This window comes from Sinocyclocheilus rhinocerous, unplaced genomic scaffold, assembly GCF_001515625.1.
Source record: "Sinocyclocheilus rhinocerous isolate Xijiao unplaced genomic scaffold, SAMN03320098_v1.1 scaffold1613, whole genome shotgun sequence".
Taxonomy (NCBI): Eukaryota; Metazoa; Chordata; class Actinopteri; order Cypriniformes; family Cyprinidae; genus Sinocyclocheilus; species Sinocyclocheilus rhinocerous.
Genome location: NW_015640045.1, coordinates 56,289 through 69,608, shown reverse-complemented (window position 1 = coordinate 69,608; position 13,320 = coordinate 56,289). Strand labels below are relative to the sequence as shown.

At 39.1% G+C, this 13,320-nt stretch overlaps 1 protein-coding gene across 1 annotated transcript; it reads right to left on the bottom strand.

Moving 5' to 3' along the window:
• Window positions 1–7,716: 7,716 nt before the first annotated feature.
• On the bottom strand, window positions 7,717–12,272 carry LOC107752382 (14-3-3 protein gamma-1-like). Its single transcript, XM_016568339.1, has 2 exons — window positions 12,237–12,272; window positions 7,717–9,359 (listed from the first exon to the last, which is right to left on the bottom strand). The coding sequence occupies exons 1-2, from the start codon at window positions 12,255–12,257 to the stop codon at window positions 8,703–8,705; spliced, it is 678 nt and encodes a 225-aa protein (XP_016423825.1). The 5' UTR covers window positions 12,258–12,272; the 3' UTR covers window positions 7,717–8,702.
• Window positions 12,273–13,320: the final 1,048 nt, after the last annotated feature.

Here is a 13,320-nt window from a genome sequence, read left to right as displayed (position 1 = left end):
TTTTTTTTTTTTTTTTTTTTTTTTAAGTTAAATTGAAAAAGCGAGCGAGAGAGGCCTATTTATTATTTTTTTTTTATTATTGTTTTTTTTATAATAGTCACTGGCTAAACATCTATAGTAAAGAAATATTTTTGATTATATTAAAATAAGAATATAAAAACATTGCATTCTGAGTATAGGCTCATGGGCTCCTTTAGTGTGCACTATTATTAATCACTACGGATGTACTCTAGTGCCTCTGTGAGGTTGTTCTCTGATTAGCAACACAAACCCCAGGGACTCAGTATGCCACTCTTTTTAAAAATAACCGTCGGGAGATAGTATGTCAGGATAAGAGCTCCATTATGGCCCAGACGGACATGTGAACATGTGAACTTCACTGCTGTTTCTCTTTAATGTTATGATGACAGTCCACTTCAACAGTCCACCAATGATCACACTTTCAGGTTGTATTACAGAGCTTAATTAGATCAAACATAAGTGTTTTTATCTGTCAAAGAGCATTCATTTTATCTAAGTAAGTAAATTTTCTGAAGAAAATTTGAATGGTTGTCAGCCACTGTGCTTTGCTTTGCAGTTTCAAGGGGTCTACTTCCATTTAAATGGATTTTGTGGCTCAACAAACTATAGGTTGATGCTATAGTGGATATGTGCATCACTCGGGTGTAGATTTGAACTGATGACCTGGAAACATTATTGTTTGGATGTTTATCCTTTATCTTCTATACAGTTCAACAGTTTAGTCCTCATATATCAGGATGCAGTTCTTATCTTTACTGCCTGTACAGTGTCAATCCATTACACTGAAGAGAAAACAAAATTAAAGGAACTGAAATTAATACACCACTTTGTCTAACTACAACTGACTTTGTGTTTTATTGGTCATGACTGCCTGGCATGATGAGCTTTAGGTTGGTATATACAGTGCTGGGAAGCTGTCGGCAGCTGTAAGGAGGTTTGGGATTGAGGTGGATAATGAAGGAAAATGGGCCACTGGATTTTACAATGTGGCTTTTTATATCAGAGCTTCAGCCTCATGGGTAATTCAGGACAAAGAATGCGAGCGTTTGATTCATACTTAGACTCCCACTTTGTGGTGTCTCCAAAGTATTCCACAAAAACCTGGCAAACATTAAATAGTGTAATTACCATACAAAAGCAAAGAACAAATAATCCCAATGTGTTCAATTCCTGATTTTTAGAAAAGCTTTTATTTTGCCTTTGTACTCTAGGGTAAATCTCACAAAATATGTCCAAGACTAACACACTTTTAACCCCATATTAAAATTATATTTAACAAAAACAAATCTCCTCTCCCAAATTCTTATTAAAGTAATGCATTTTTTAGAATTCCCATTATTTTTTATAGAGGATTGTCATTACTGCATATTTTGTTATACATTTGCTCTTACAAGAGTATACATATAAGTGTGTGTGTGTGTGCGTGTGCGTATTATATATATATATAATGATGAGAAATACAGAGAAAGATGTTCCATAAAATGATTCATTTAAAGAAAAATTATTATCTTTCTTTTGATTTTGAATGTGACCTAATAACCTTCAAATATCTTGTGATATTCTTTTATCTAAAACGTAAGTGAATCTTTTTGAAAAACCTTGTAGCATAATGATAATAACAGAACTGTACAACACAATGGCTTTCTGCTTGGTAATCTTTAGAATGCACTTTACATTACACACTCAGTTGCACCATCCTAAGGACGGCCCTGCACGTAAGGCTTGACAGCAGTCGTTTACTCAATTCACATAATCAGTATTAAGATTTCTTAACCAACATTTGCTAAGCATTCATGTGCTTACCTGCTGTCATATTCCCCTGGGTGTGCACCATGTATTTTCAAGCAAGAGATAATTATACTTATATATAACATAAGGTACCGTACTGTAGCCTATTAAGCACACTGTTAGTCAATGTTCACGGATCACCCCTTGTACAGTTTACTTTTGTCGACAGTGTAAGAGGCCATAGAGCAAATTTTTTCAGAGTATCTACCTTATTAACGCAAGAGCGGGTGCGGGCATTTGTAAATTGAATGTGCGAGGCTTCCGGAATCATCCACTTCTAGTTATTTTAGCTGTACAAAAACAGCTTGTGTCACTTGATATTGCTGGTATAACTTAACATTATTTTTATGTATCGTCATAGTAATAAACTGGTTTGTAGTGCAAATAGTTTTAACGATTTACTTTTGAGTAGTTATTTACCCATAGCGGCTAATGAATAGGAAGTTTCGCACATTCACAAAATAATAACTTCCGAGTTGGATAAAGTGGACAGTGGATACAATGAAAAACAATATAATTCCTCATTCAGAAAACATGATGTCTCCACTTCAGTCAAATCACCAGTAATACTTCTGTACAACATTTTAGAATTGCATTAATTCCAGGTTATTGTTGTATTTTCATTTGAAATAATCATTCCAGACAGGCAGCTTGTGAAAACCGTGGATGGAGAGGTCAAAATCATTGGTAAGTACTCTTTATAGATGTATTACATAATGAAGGGTTGAAGTGTCCCTTTTCCCTCTGGACTATTCAGAGACATTTCTGTTAATATTACCTCTACACTTTGCCTACTTCGTCGTTTCAATATAAAAGCTGGTACAAACTGACTGAATGTACAAGTAAACCTACAAACCCCATTTTATTTTAATTAAGTTCTTGAGCTAAAATATAACATTTGGTTTGTTTTCTCAGTTGTACAGCAATATGCTCTTTTTCTCTGCAATCAGAAACATGATAGTTGTAAAACTGATACTGTAATCTTTCATATCTGATCATTTTTACTGAATTAGTAATGAATTAAGATCATTATCTCATCTTAAGTGTGAAATATCCAAATGCTATTTGTGGCCTACAGTGAAATGGTTGTCCTGTGGTGACTGTTTGAATGGGCAGGCCTACAAGAGCCACACTCTCATAATCAGGTTAAATCAAATTTATTTGTGTATTTTCACAATACACATCATTTCAAAGCTCGGCGATAGGACTGGAATTATATACAGCAACCATTGCATAATGCTACTGAGACAACTGGACATTAGCTTCAGTACATTTACAATGCCAGTATTGTTTTTAATTTATTAAATAAGTAAATTAATTGTCAGTTTTCAGTCTTTTAGCTGACAGACCCCACATATGATCATCCTGGTGCAAGGGAACCCTATACTAAAAATTTTAAAGGCAGCTGAATCAGTGCAGACAGGACTGAAGATTCCCACGGTGGAGCAGAAGACCACCACAACAGAGCAGAGGGAGCTGAAGACTACCAGAGCACAACTGGTGGAGCTGGCGACTCAAACCCTTAGCAGATCGGATGGCTCGAGATCATCAGGAGTATTCGCTGGCTTGAAATCACCTGGATGAGTAACTGGCTTGAGGATGACTGGAGTGTCGGCTGACTTGGGGCCAGCTGAGAGATGGGTGTCTGGGGGGGTCGGCTAGACAGAAGACTCAGGAACGACCTCCGTGGTCATATCAGGACAGACAGGAAGTTCGGGAATGACCTTCTTGGTTGCCTCATGACATACAGGAAACTTGGGAAAGACCCTCTTGGACAGACATGAAATTTGGGAGCAAACACCTCCACTTCGCTATGAGTGGGAGAGCAGTGTGTGGCCCAAACACATTATGGTTAGCGCCGTAACAGGGAGAACAATCAGTGGCAGAAAAGACTCTGAATCCTCCAAGCTTAAAACAATCTGGTTGGGCACTGACATAATGGATTTGATATCAGGAGACTCAGGTATAGCACTCATGATAGTGGGAGACTTGGTGGCCCTGTTAATTGCGGATTCTGGAGGTAGAACAGGTATTGTGCCAGGCTCTTGGACGAGAACAGGCACTGGGTTGAGCTCTGGGATGAGAGCAGGCATTGGGCTGAGTTCTGGGATGAGTGCAAACCCCTTACTGAGTATGGGGAATTGAATGGGCTCCTGGCTGAACTCTGGAGTGGACTCCTGGTCTGGAGGGAATTCTTGTACAGACTCATGGTCTGGAGGGAAATTTGGAGTAAACTCACAGATAGAAATGGACTCTTGAACAGATTCCATGGTTAGAGCGGGTTCCGGTGCAGACTCAGGGCCGGAGTGGGCTTGTTACTGAACTCTGGGGCTAGAGCGGACTCATTACTGAACTTTGGGACTGGAGAGAACTCAGGGCTGAACTCAGGGGCTGAAGCCATCACTAAACTGTGGTCAAGGGCTGGAGCCATCACTGGACTCTGGTCAAGGGCTGGAGCCATCACTGAACTCTGGTCAGGGACTGGAGCCGTCACTGAAATGGGCTCCTGGCTGAACTCTGGAGTGGACTCCTGGTCTGGAGGGAATTCTTGTACAGACTCATGGTCTGGAGGGAAATTTGGAGTAAACTCACAGATAGAAATGGACTCTTGAACAGATTCCATGGTTAGAGCGGGTTCCGGTGCAGACTCAGGGCCGGAGTGGGCTTGTTACTGAACTCTGGGGCTAGAGCGGACTCATTACTGAACTTTGGGACTGGAGAGAACTCAGGGCTGAACTCAGGGGCTGAAGCCATCACTAAACTGTGGTCAAGGGCTGGAGCCATCACTGGACTCTGGTCAAGGGCTGGAGCCATCACTGAACTCTGGTCAGCGACTGGAGCCGTCACTGAACTCTGGTCAGAGGTTGGAGCCATCACTGGACTTTGGTCAGATGTTGGAGCCATCACTGAACTCTGGTCAGCGACTGGAGCCATTACTGAACTCTGGTCTGGGGCTGGAGCCATCACTGGACTTTGGTCAGAGGTTGGATCCATCACTGAACTCTGGTCAGCGACTGGAGCCGTCACTGAACTCTGGTCTGGGGCTGGAGCCATCACTAGGCTATATTCTGGAGCGAACTTTTAATCTGAGTGGAATTCTCATACGGACTCAAGGACTGGAATTCAATTTAGAGTTATTTCAAAGGCACAAGTGGGCTCTGATGTCGAATCAGGGGTTAGTGTGGGCTCCCATGTAGATTTAGAGATTGTGACTGCCTTGATACTGATCACTGGGGCTGAAGCAGACTTGTTACTGAATCCTGGAGTGGACTCATAACCGAACTCTAGGACGGGATTAAATTCAGGGGCTGTAGCAGGCTCATGACTGAGGTGGAGGAAATGAGCGGATTCTGCGGCTGGAGCCAACACTGGAGCTGACTCAGGGGCTGGAGCTGACACTTGAAAGGAATCTATCTATCTGTCTATCTGTCTGTCTGTCTGTCTGTCTTTCTGTCTATCTGTCTGTCTATCAATCTGTCCATCCATCCATCCATCCATCCATCCATTAGAAGTTAATAGAAACCAGAACTGTTTTGTTGCCTACATTCTTCAATATATATTTTTTTGTGTTCCACAGAAGAAATAAAGTCATACAGGTTTGGAACAACATGTGGGTGAGTAAATGATGACAGAATAAAAATTTTTGGGTGAACTATCCCTCTAAATATGTCTGTAAGTTGTTTACTTGAGTTCATCTGTAACCATTAGGGCCACAATGGTTTCTAGTGACGTATATCTCTGCATATTCTGTTATTGATTTGGAAGTCATTTTTTCATTACGCAGATGGGATCTTAGACCAAGGCACATCACAAATCCTTGGCATTCGGCTTTATACAGATGGTACAATGTGTTAATGAATGTTCTCCATTTTCTTTCTCCAGATTCAACTTTAAATGTGAATGTCCTTGAGGCGCAGAGATGGACGTATTACATCCTATTCCAATTGTACTTGAGATTTGTACTTGAATGTTTATCAGACGATTTGAGTACGAAATCAATTAAATAAGCCTCAATAGAATATAAATAAATAATGCTGCACATTTTGAGGTGACAAATCTTCAGCTGAGAAGCATTGTCTAAACAATTTAACCAGGGCAAAAATATTCAGATCTTCAATGCTTTCTATCTTGCATCCGATCATAATGCAGCAGAAAATGGTGGCTTGCTCCTTTTGTCTACATGACAGAGTCTCAATGTGAACGAGGGGAGACAGTTTTCCCTTGAATTTTAATGGTGTCTCTGATGTTCTCATGTTTATCTCTTTGCAGGTTGTTCTAGATGTCTGAACAGTGCCAATGGGAAAGGGGATGTTTTTTCTCCAGCCCTAGCAACATGCACTGGATTGGTGGATATGACAGCTCACTGTGCCTGCGATTGGCTGTTATTGTGGACCATTTTGAGCAGAGAAATTCATCTCTTGCTCTACTGGGTGTGGGTTGCTGTAGGAGGCTGCAGCAGAATGCTGGAAGAGCTAGCAATTCAGTGTGTAAGTTTGTTTTACCTCCATAATAGATATAAATGCAAAAGGCGCTAGAATGAAGCATGATTTCAGATGGTGCTCATGCAGTTTAAGTGCACGAGCTGACCAAAGTCCACCAGTCACACATCACGTTCATTTCAGACAGCAGATGAGATCCGAGTTTAGCATCAGTGAGACAATTATTCAAATAATTAGTCATGCTGATAATGAATTCAATTGGAGATGTCTACAGGCATGCAGGTTTGACATGTGACCTTCAAATGAAGAGAGTCAGCCATTTCTTTGCAGTTTCTACTCTCATCAAACATCAAATAATTTTTAATGCACGCATACTGTAACTAAAGCCAATAATGTGGTCCTTATCGAGGCACATTCATGTCAAGCATATTATTATATTGTGGAGAGGTGAGCTCTGCAATGCAGTGCTGAACACTAATCATGGATAGTAGGTGCAATGCAGAGAAAAAACATTTGGTCTTCTTAAATTCAGTTGTGGATTCACCACAGTGTCCTGTTGGCATCTTACTTACTTAGATTGGTTGACAAGAACAACAGGACTTGGATTTGATCACACATTGCAAATTTCAAGCTGTAATTCAGTATTTTGAGTAATTGTTCGCTTTTTTTTTTCAATAATAGAAAAACAATACGCACGACCAGCATTGATTGACATGATGCATCTATGACTACTTGAGTTCTTTTTTCTGTCTTTTTATTGTTGTAATAAGTTTGGCTCTTGTGCAACTGCTACATAGTTATTCACATTCAAGATATTGTCACTCAGGATACAGCTAAAAGTAATAAAAAAAAAAAAGAAAGAAAAGAAAGAAAAAAGTCAGGTTACACTTTATTTCGATAGTCCACTTTAGACATTATATTAACTATAAGTAACTTTGTAACTACATGTCAACTACATGTCAACTAATTCTCATTAATTTGCAACTACATGTCTACTAACTCTCAGAGTAGACTGTTAGGGTAGGTTTAGGGTTAGTAGAATAAGTTGACAAAGAAAGTGTTAGAAGATATTAAGCAGACAGTCTACTAATACTCTACTAACTGCTAGTTGACATGTAGTTGCAAAGTTACTTACTGTTAATAGAATGTCTAAAGTGGACTATCGAAATAAAGTGTTACCAAAAGTCAAATAAATAAATTTAAAAATACTGCCAGAGACAATTTATGGTCCATGTTCTGAATCGGACACGGAAACACTGATTTGGTAACGTCACTGTTGTTTAAACCACACGTTCAATGTGCATAATATGACAAAGAAGAGCACTCATATATTGTTCAGAGAGCAAAACATTGCTTAACAATGTCATGGTTACAATTTACCAAGAAAAACACCAGTACATTTAAGTGATCAGTAGTGTTTTTCGAAAGTCAGCCTAGCTAAAGAAAAAACATTCCATGTCACAACGGCAACGCCCATAACAGATTGATTTATTGTTAACAATCACAATTTTGGAATAGCAAATCAAAACGAAAACTGCTAAATTATAAATAAACAATATGAAGCCAGTTTACTTTTCAATTATAGGAATACATAACATCCAAGATATAAGTTAATAAAGTCAAGCTATTGTATAAATACATCACCAGCATGCACAATATTGAATCATTGATAGTATTGTTGTAATTATCTTACACTGACAAAACAGTATACTTGGCATGTGCAAAAATAAATTAAACACAGAAGTAAACCACAAATTTTGAAGCTGCAATATTTTTCTTTTCTTTTCTTTTTTTTAAACCAGATCAGTCTCTTTCTTTTCCCTAACCTGTCCTTCAAAAAAAGTGAATGGTTCCAGTAGTGTCAGACTGTAATGAATGTATGACAATGACTGAACTTTATCTGTTTTGGTGCATTCAAAAGAACATACTTTTATTCAACGCACTTCCATCTAATAGCTATTTAAATTGAATTTCCAGTTCAGTTAATTGAGCGCGTACAGGACGATTCAAACAGATCAACTTGTCACTAATACTGGAACCATTTAATACTATTTTTACCCTTTGAACACCATCTTACCGTCTTTTAGAAATGCTTGTCTACTACCCAAAACATAAATAAGCAGCATCCCTTTGAAATACATCAGTCCATATGCCAGTGTGAGGCTGCCATTCCCAACCAACAACGACCGTTTCCGGCTGATTGACTGACATTTCAGTGGTTTTGGCAAATGTCAAAGAGAACCAAGAAGAGGGAGGCCCATTCAACTATATATATATTTCTGTATATATTCAAACTAGGACTTCAGCCCCCCCTTTACCACCCTCGATATTTTTTTTTCTTTTAACTCGTGGAAAAATAAAGAACTGCTGCTGCAGAGGAAACCATGGCAAAAGCTGCTGCCAAAGTCCACCAGCCATTTTTATATTTCTAGATCTTCTAGAACTTGTCTACTTTTAATTGTTGCCCTCGCCACCCTCATCATCTTGCTGGTCACTCGTCCACAGCGTTAAGTTGTCTCGGAGGAGCTGCATAATGAGGGTTGAGTCTTTGTAGGAGTCCTCATTGAGGGTGTCGAGCTCGGCGATGGCGTCATCGAAGGCTGTCTTGGCGAGATGACAGGCCTGCTCCGGAGCGTTCTGGATCTCGTAGTAGAAGACTGAGTAGTTGAGGGCCAGTCCCAGCCGGATGGGGTGAGTGGGCTGCATGTGCTCTTTGCTGATCTCGTGAGCTTCATTGTAGGACTTCTCAGAGGATTCCACCACGGTGGAGCGCTTCTCGCCGGTGGCCACCTCGGCCAAGTAACGGTAATAGTCTCCCTTCATCTTCAGGTAGAAGACCTTGCTCTCGTGCTGAGTGTCGCTGCAGTTCTTGATCAGGAAGTTATCCAACAGGTTGAGCACGTCTTGGCACACGGACTCCAGCTCCTTCTCAATCTTCTCGCGGTAGGCCCTCACCATCTCGATCTTCTTCTCGTTGCCGTCCGCGGAGGTCTTCTGCTCGATGCTGGAGATGACCCTCCAGGATGAGCGCCGAGCACCTACGACGTTCTTGTAGGCGACGGACAAGAGGTTCCTCTCTTCGTTGGACAAGGCCTCGTTCAACTCGGTTACCTACAAAGGAACGAAATAGAACGCTGTTTGAGGAAAGAGATGTACATCATCCAGCAAGGTAATAGCAAGCTTTCCTTGTTACACAACTAATTCACCAATAAAATTAATGTAAAATGCTTATTTTTCTGTTGCATAATGATAATATCCACAGAGAGCTTCATCATCTGGCTGAATGCATTGTGCAGCCATGAGCTCGAGCTATATGCCAAGTGCAGTTTCCATGGCAATCGTCTCATTTTGTACAGTAGTCCAACTCTATCTAGTGAGATGACAGAGCGCTAGCGCTACACAATACACTAGAGGTGAAATCACTTCAGCCGAGAGTGGGGGCAGGGGCGGGAGGCGAAATGTTCCCACATACCCTCCAGGGCAACTGCAGTGTAAGTTAACACGATCGCTGTGCGGCAATTCATGTGTTACGGTGGCCTTCTCCCTGACCTTTTCTCTTGCCAAACTGGGACGACCATACTACGTAATGTAAAACGAGTTTGATGATGTTTCATGAGAATATATCGTAAATCACTCATGTCAACTACTCATGTCAACTTCTGGTGAAATGTCAGAACCTCTTTGTGGCGCAATTACATATTGGCATGAGTTAATTTGTTTTCTGTACTTAAGTGAAAAGAACTTTCTTAAAAATAAAGGTTTCAAAACGGCGTTTTCGCAGTGATGCCAAAGAAGAAACATTTTGGGTTCCCCAAAGAACCTTTTTTTGGAATGGAAAGGTTCCATGGATGTTCACGGTTCTTCATAGAACCATCAAAGCCAATAAAGAACCTTTATTTTTATAAGTGTAACAATGTGCAGTTAAAAACTCATAACGAAACACAGGCAGGAGGATATGTAAGGGTTTTATTTAAACAAGCTTATTGCTATTTAAGTCTGGTTACACGCGTTCTGTGCAACAATGATTTGGCATGCCTCTCACAGACGGATAGTTGTGGTGGGTGACCGGTAACCTTGTTAACTTGGTAGCCGTGTTACAATCAGATGCCAATATTTACATGATGCCAGCCCTTCACAAATTTAAAGTAAAATCTAGCTGGATGATCTCACTCCAAATGTGAAGTTTGAAGCTTGGCCTATTGCTGTTTGTCTCTTTGGCCGGACGCGTCAAGATAATGGAGGCCTGTGGGCACTTTCCCATTAGGTCTGTGGCTAAATGGGCTTTTATCTATAGGACTGAAGTAACTTTAGAGTCAAATTGCTTTTAAATCTCCCCCACTGATCCATGAAGCTAAAATTGCATACACAACCATCATTGCAAGGATGGGAACCTTCCCTTTTAACGGCCAATTGGGATTTAGACCAAGGTAATATGGCCGTAAGATAATACAACCATTTTAGTAAAATTGATCGGGTGGATCTTGTCTGTCACTTCTCTATTTCCGAATCAATACACTTAATTTAATATTGCACATTTTGGTATTAAATAAAGACTTTATTTTATGTAAAACACTGCTAATGAGTGCCAACACATCTGGTCTAGATTGTAAATTAACATATTTTGCACCCTTATCTATTTCCAGTTCAATTTGAAGATCATTTATTGGAGGTCTAAGAATAAAGAGTATTGAGGTAGTCACATCTACATGTAATTTTTAATTAAGTCAGAAACGTATTACCACGGGTAAGAACCATTCAATCACTCAAGAAATAAGAGATGCTAGACGACACCCCTCCAGAAAAAAAGCATGATGCCAACCCTTGACGAAGCAGAAACGGAGGGGTCCTCCTCAATTTCCATAAGCCTGTGTAAGAATTGTCTCCTAAATGCCCTCACCCTGATGGTAATATAGTCAGGATGCTGACAGTGAAGAAGCGTTAGAGATGCAGATGTTCCCCTTTCCCCTCCTCAAGAAGCCCTAAGGCCTTGAATGTATTCATTATGGTGCCCTGTACATTCACCCACTCAAATACTGTTAAAATATACATAGAAATAATATTCACTATGAATTAAAGAGATCCCATTGCCTTTAATAATCTATAAATCGGTAGGTTTGAAACAAGAAGGAATATCCAATCTGAATCATGGAACTTACTGCAATATGACAAGGATGGAAGATTCTAGAAGGAATGCTGCTGCCTCTAACGTTGGTTTAGAGGAAATATCTTAATATCTCCCATATGTGGATAATGAATATGGGAAGTCATAACTAAATTGTGAGGATGCTTTAGAAAAAAAAGGCAGTTGGAGTTTATATATGCTGGTGATGGAAAATAAATATCTGATGCATTTATGACAGTATGCTTGGGTAATGAACAACAATGACAAAACGCCTATTTCTAGTGTAAAATCAAATACTAGCCATTACACTGCGTTTATGAGCATGAATGTGCAGTTACGCAACACAGCGATTGAAAAAAAAAATAAAGTGCAAAATATTGATTTTTTTTTGTATTTCAATAATGCTGAAAGCGATGTTGAAACATCTTTATACACTGGTCCTGTATCGTCTCATTCATTTGATTGTGGGCTCGGGTAAGGCAGGAGACACCGCCCAAGATCCAGACAGTCTACACCCGATCCACTGCACTCTCATTAATAAAGCACTGATTTACCATAGATGAACACCCAAAAATTTATTATACGACATCAAATTAAAGGCTCCCGTTACATGCCATTATTTTACTGTAACTCAACCTATATGATCATTCACCATTACCATTTTTTCTCCAAATGGATCGAACGTATAGTATGCATAATACGACAATTATATATATATTATGTATTTTATATTTATATATATAATTCTATATTATTTATGTATTGTATGATAGATAGATAGATAGATAGATAGATTTAGCGAACGTTGGTCAAACTAAGTCATCAAACAAATAAAACCCCAAGGGTAAATTGAAAGAATGACTTACCGATTTCATGGCTGCTGCCATATCATCATATCTCTCTGCAATATGATTTTATAATTTTATGCCATATAGACCCATCACATTACCCTCCACTGGATGTAGAATGAGCAGCATTAAACTACATTTTGGCATTTTACAATACTTATGTGGATATTTTGGATGAAAGTAACTCAAAAGTAACTCAAAAGTAGTGTAATGCATTACAATTCAGAGACAGTAATATTGTAATGTAACTAATTACTTTCAAAAGACAGTAACTAGTAATATATAATGTATTACATTTTGGAAGTAACTTGCCCAACACTGGTGGAGAAGCACCATTACTAACATTTTTTAAGGTAACACTTAAAACACTTTGTCCTTGTCACACATTACATGTACTTGCTCTTGCTATAGTAATAAATAAACAGTAAATTATGCCTATTGCATAAATGCATAAATTCTGACTAATTCTGACTAATATGTATTTCAGGTGTTTCTGACTATTCCAGCTTTACTAGTGACTAGTACATAGTCAAGTCAAGTCAAGTCAAGTTTATTTGTACAGCGCTTTTCACGATACAAATCATTGCAAAGCAACTTTACAGCAAATTAAGTTTCTACAATATTTAGTGGTAGCTTATCAGTGGTGACTGTCAATTAATGTACATATGGCAGAAATGTACGGAAAAATCAATTTAAGACGTAATAAAAAAGACGATGAACACTATTAACAGCAATTATAAAATAATTAAATGTGCAAAATAGCAAAATGTGGTAGTTCTGTATGTTGTTGTTAATTTAGTTGTTAATTGCTGAAAATGTTATCCAGGTTATTATCCCGATCCACTACTACTCAGAGATTGTCTTACTATAGGGAGATGAGAGGGTCTGCATTACTTACTAAAGCGAGAAAGCGTAACGGTCAACTTGGATCACGTGTGCCTTGATAACCAATCACTTTACAGTCTTGACGTCACTGAAAGCTTCCGTAAGCAGGGAAGGAGATCAGAGGCCGTTTTGTTTGAATTGATGTCAATGGAGGAGAAGCTTCACTATGCTGAATAAACAGCTTTTTAGAGGAAACAGCTTATCATTTAATGAATCG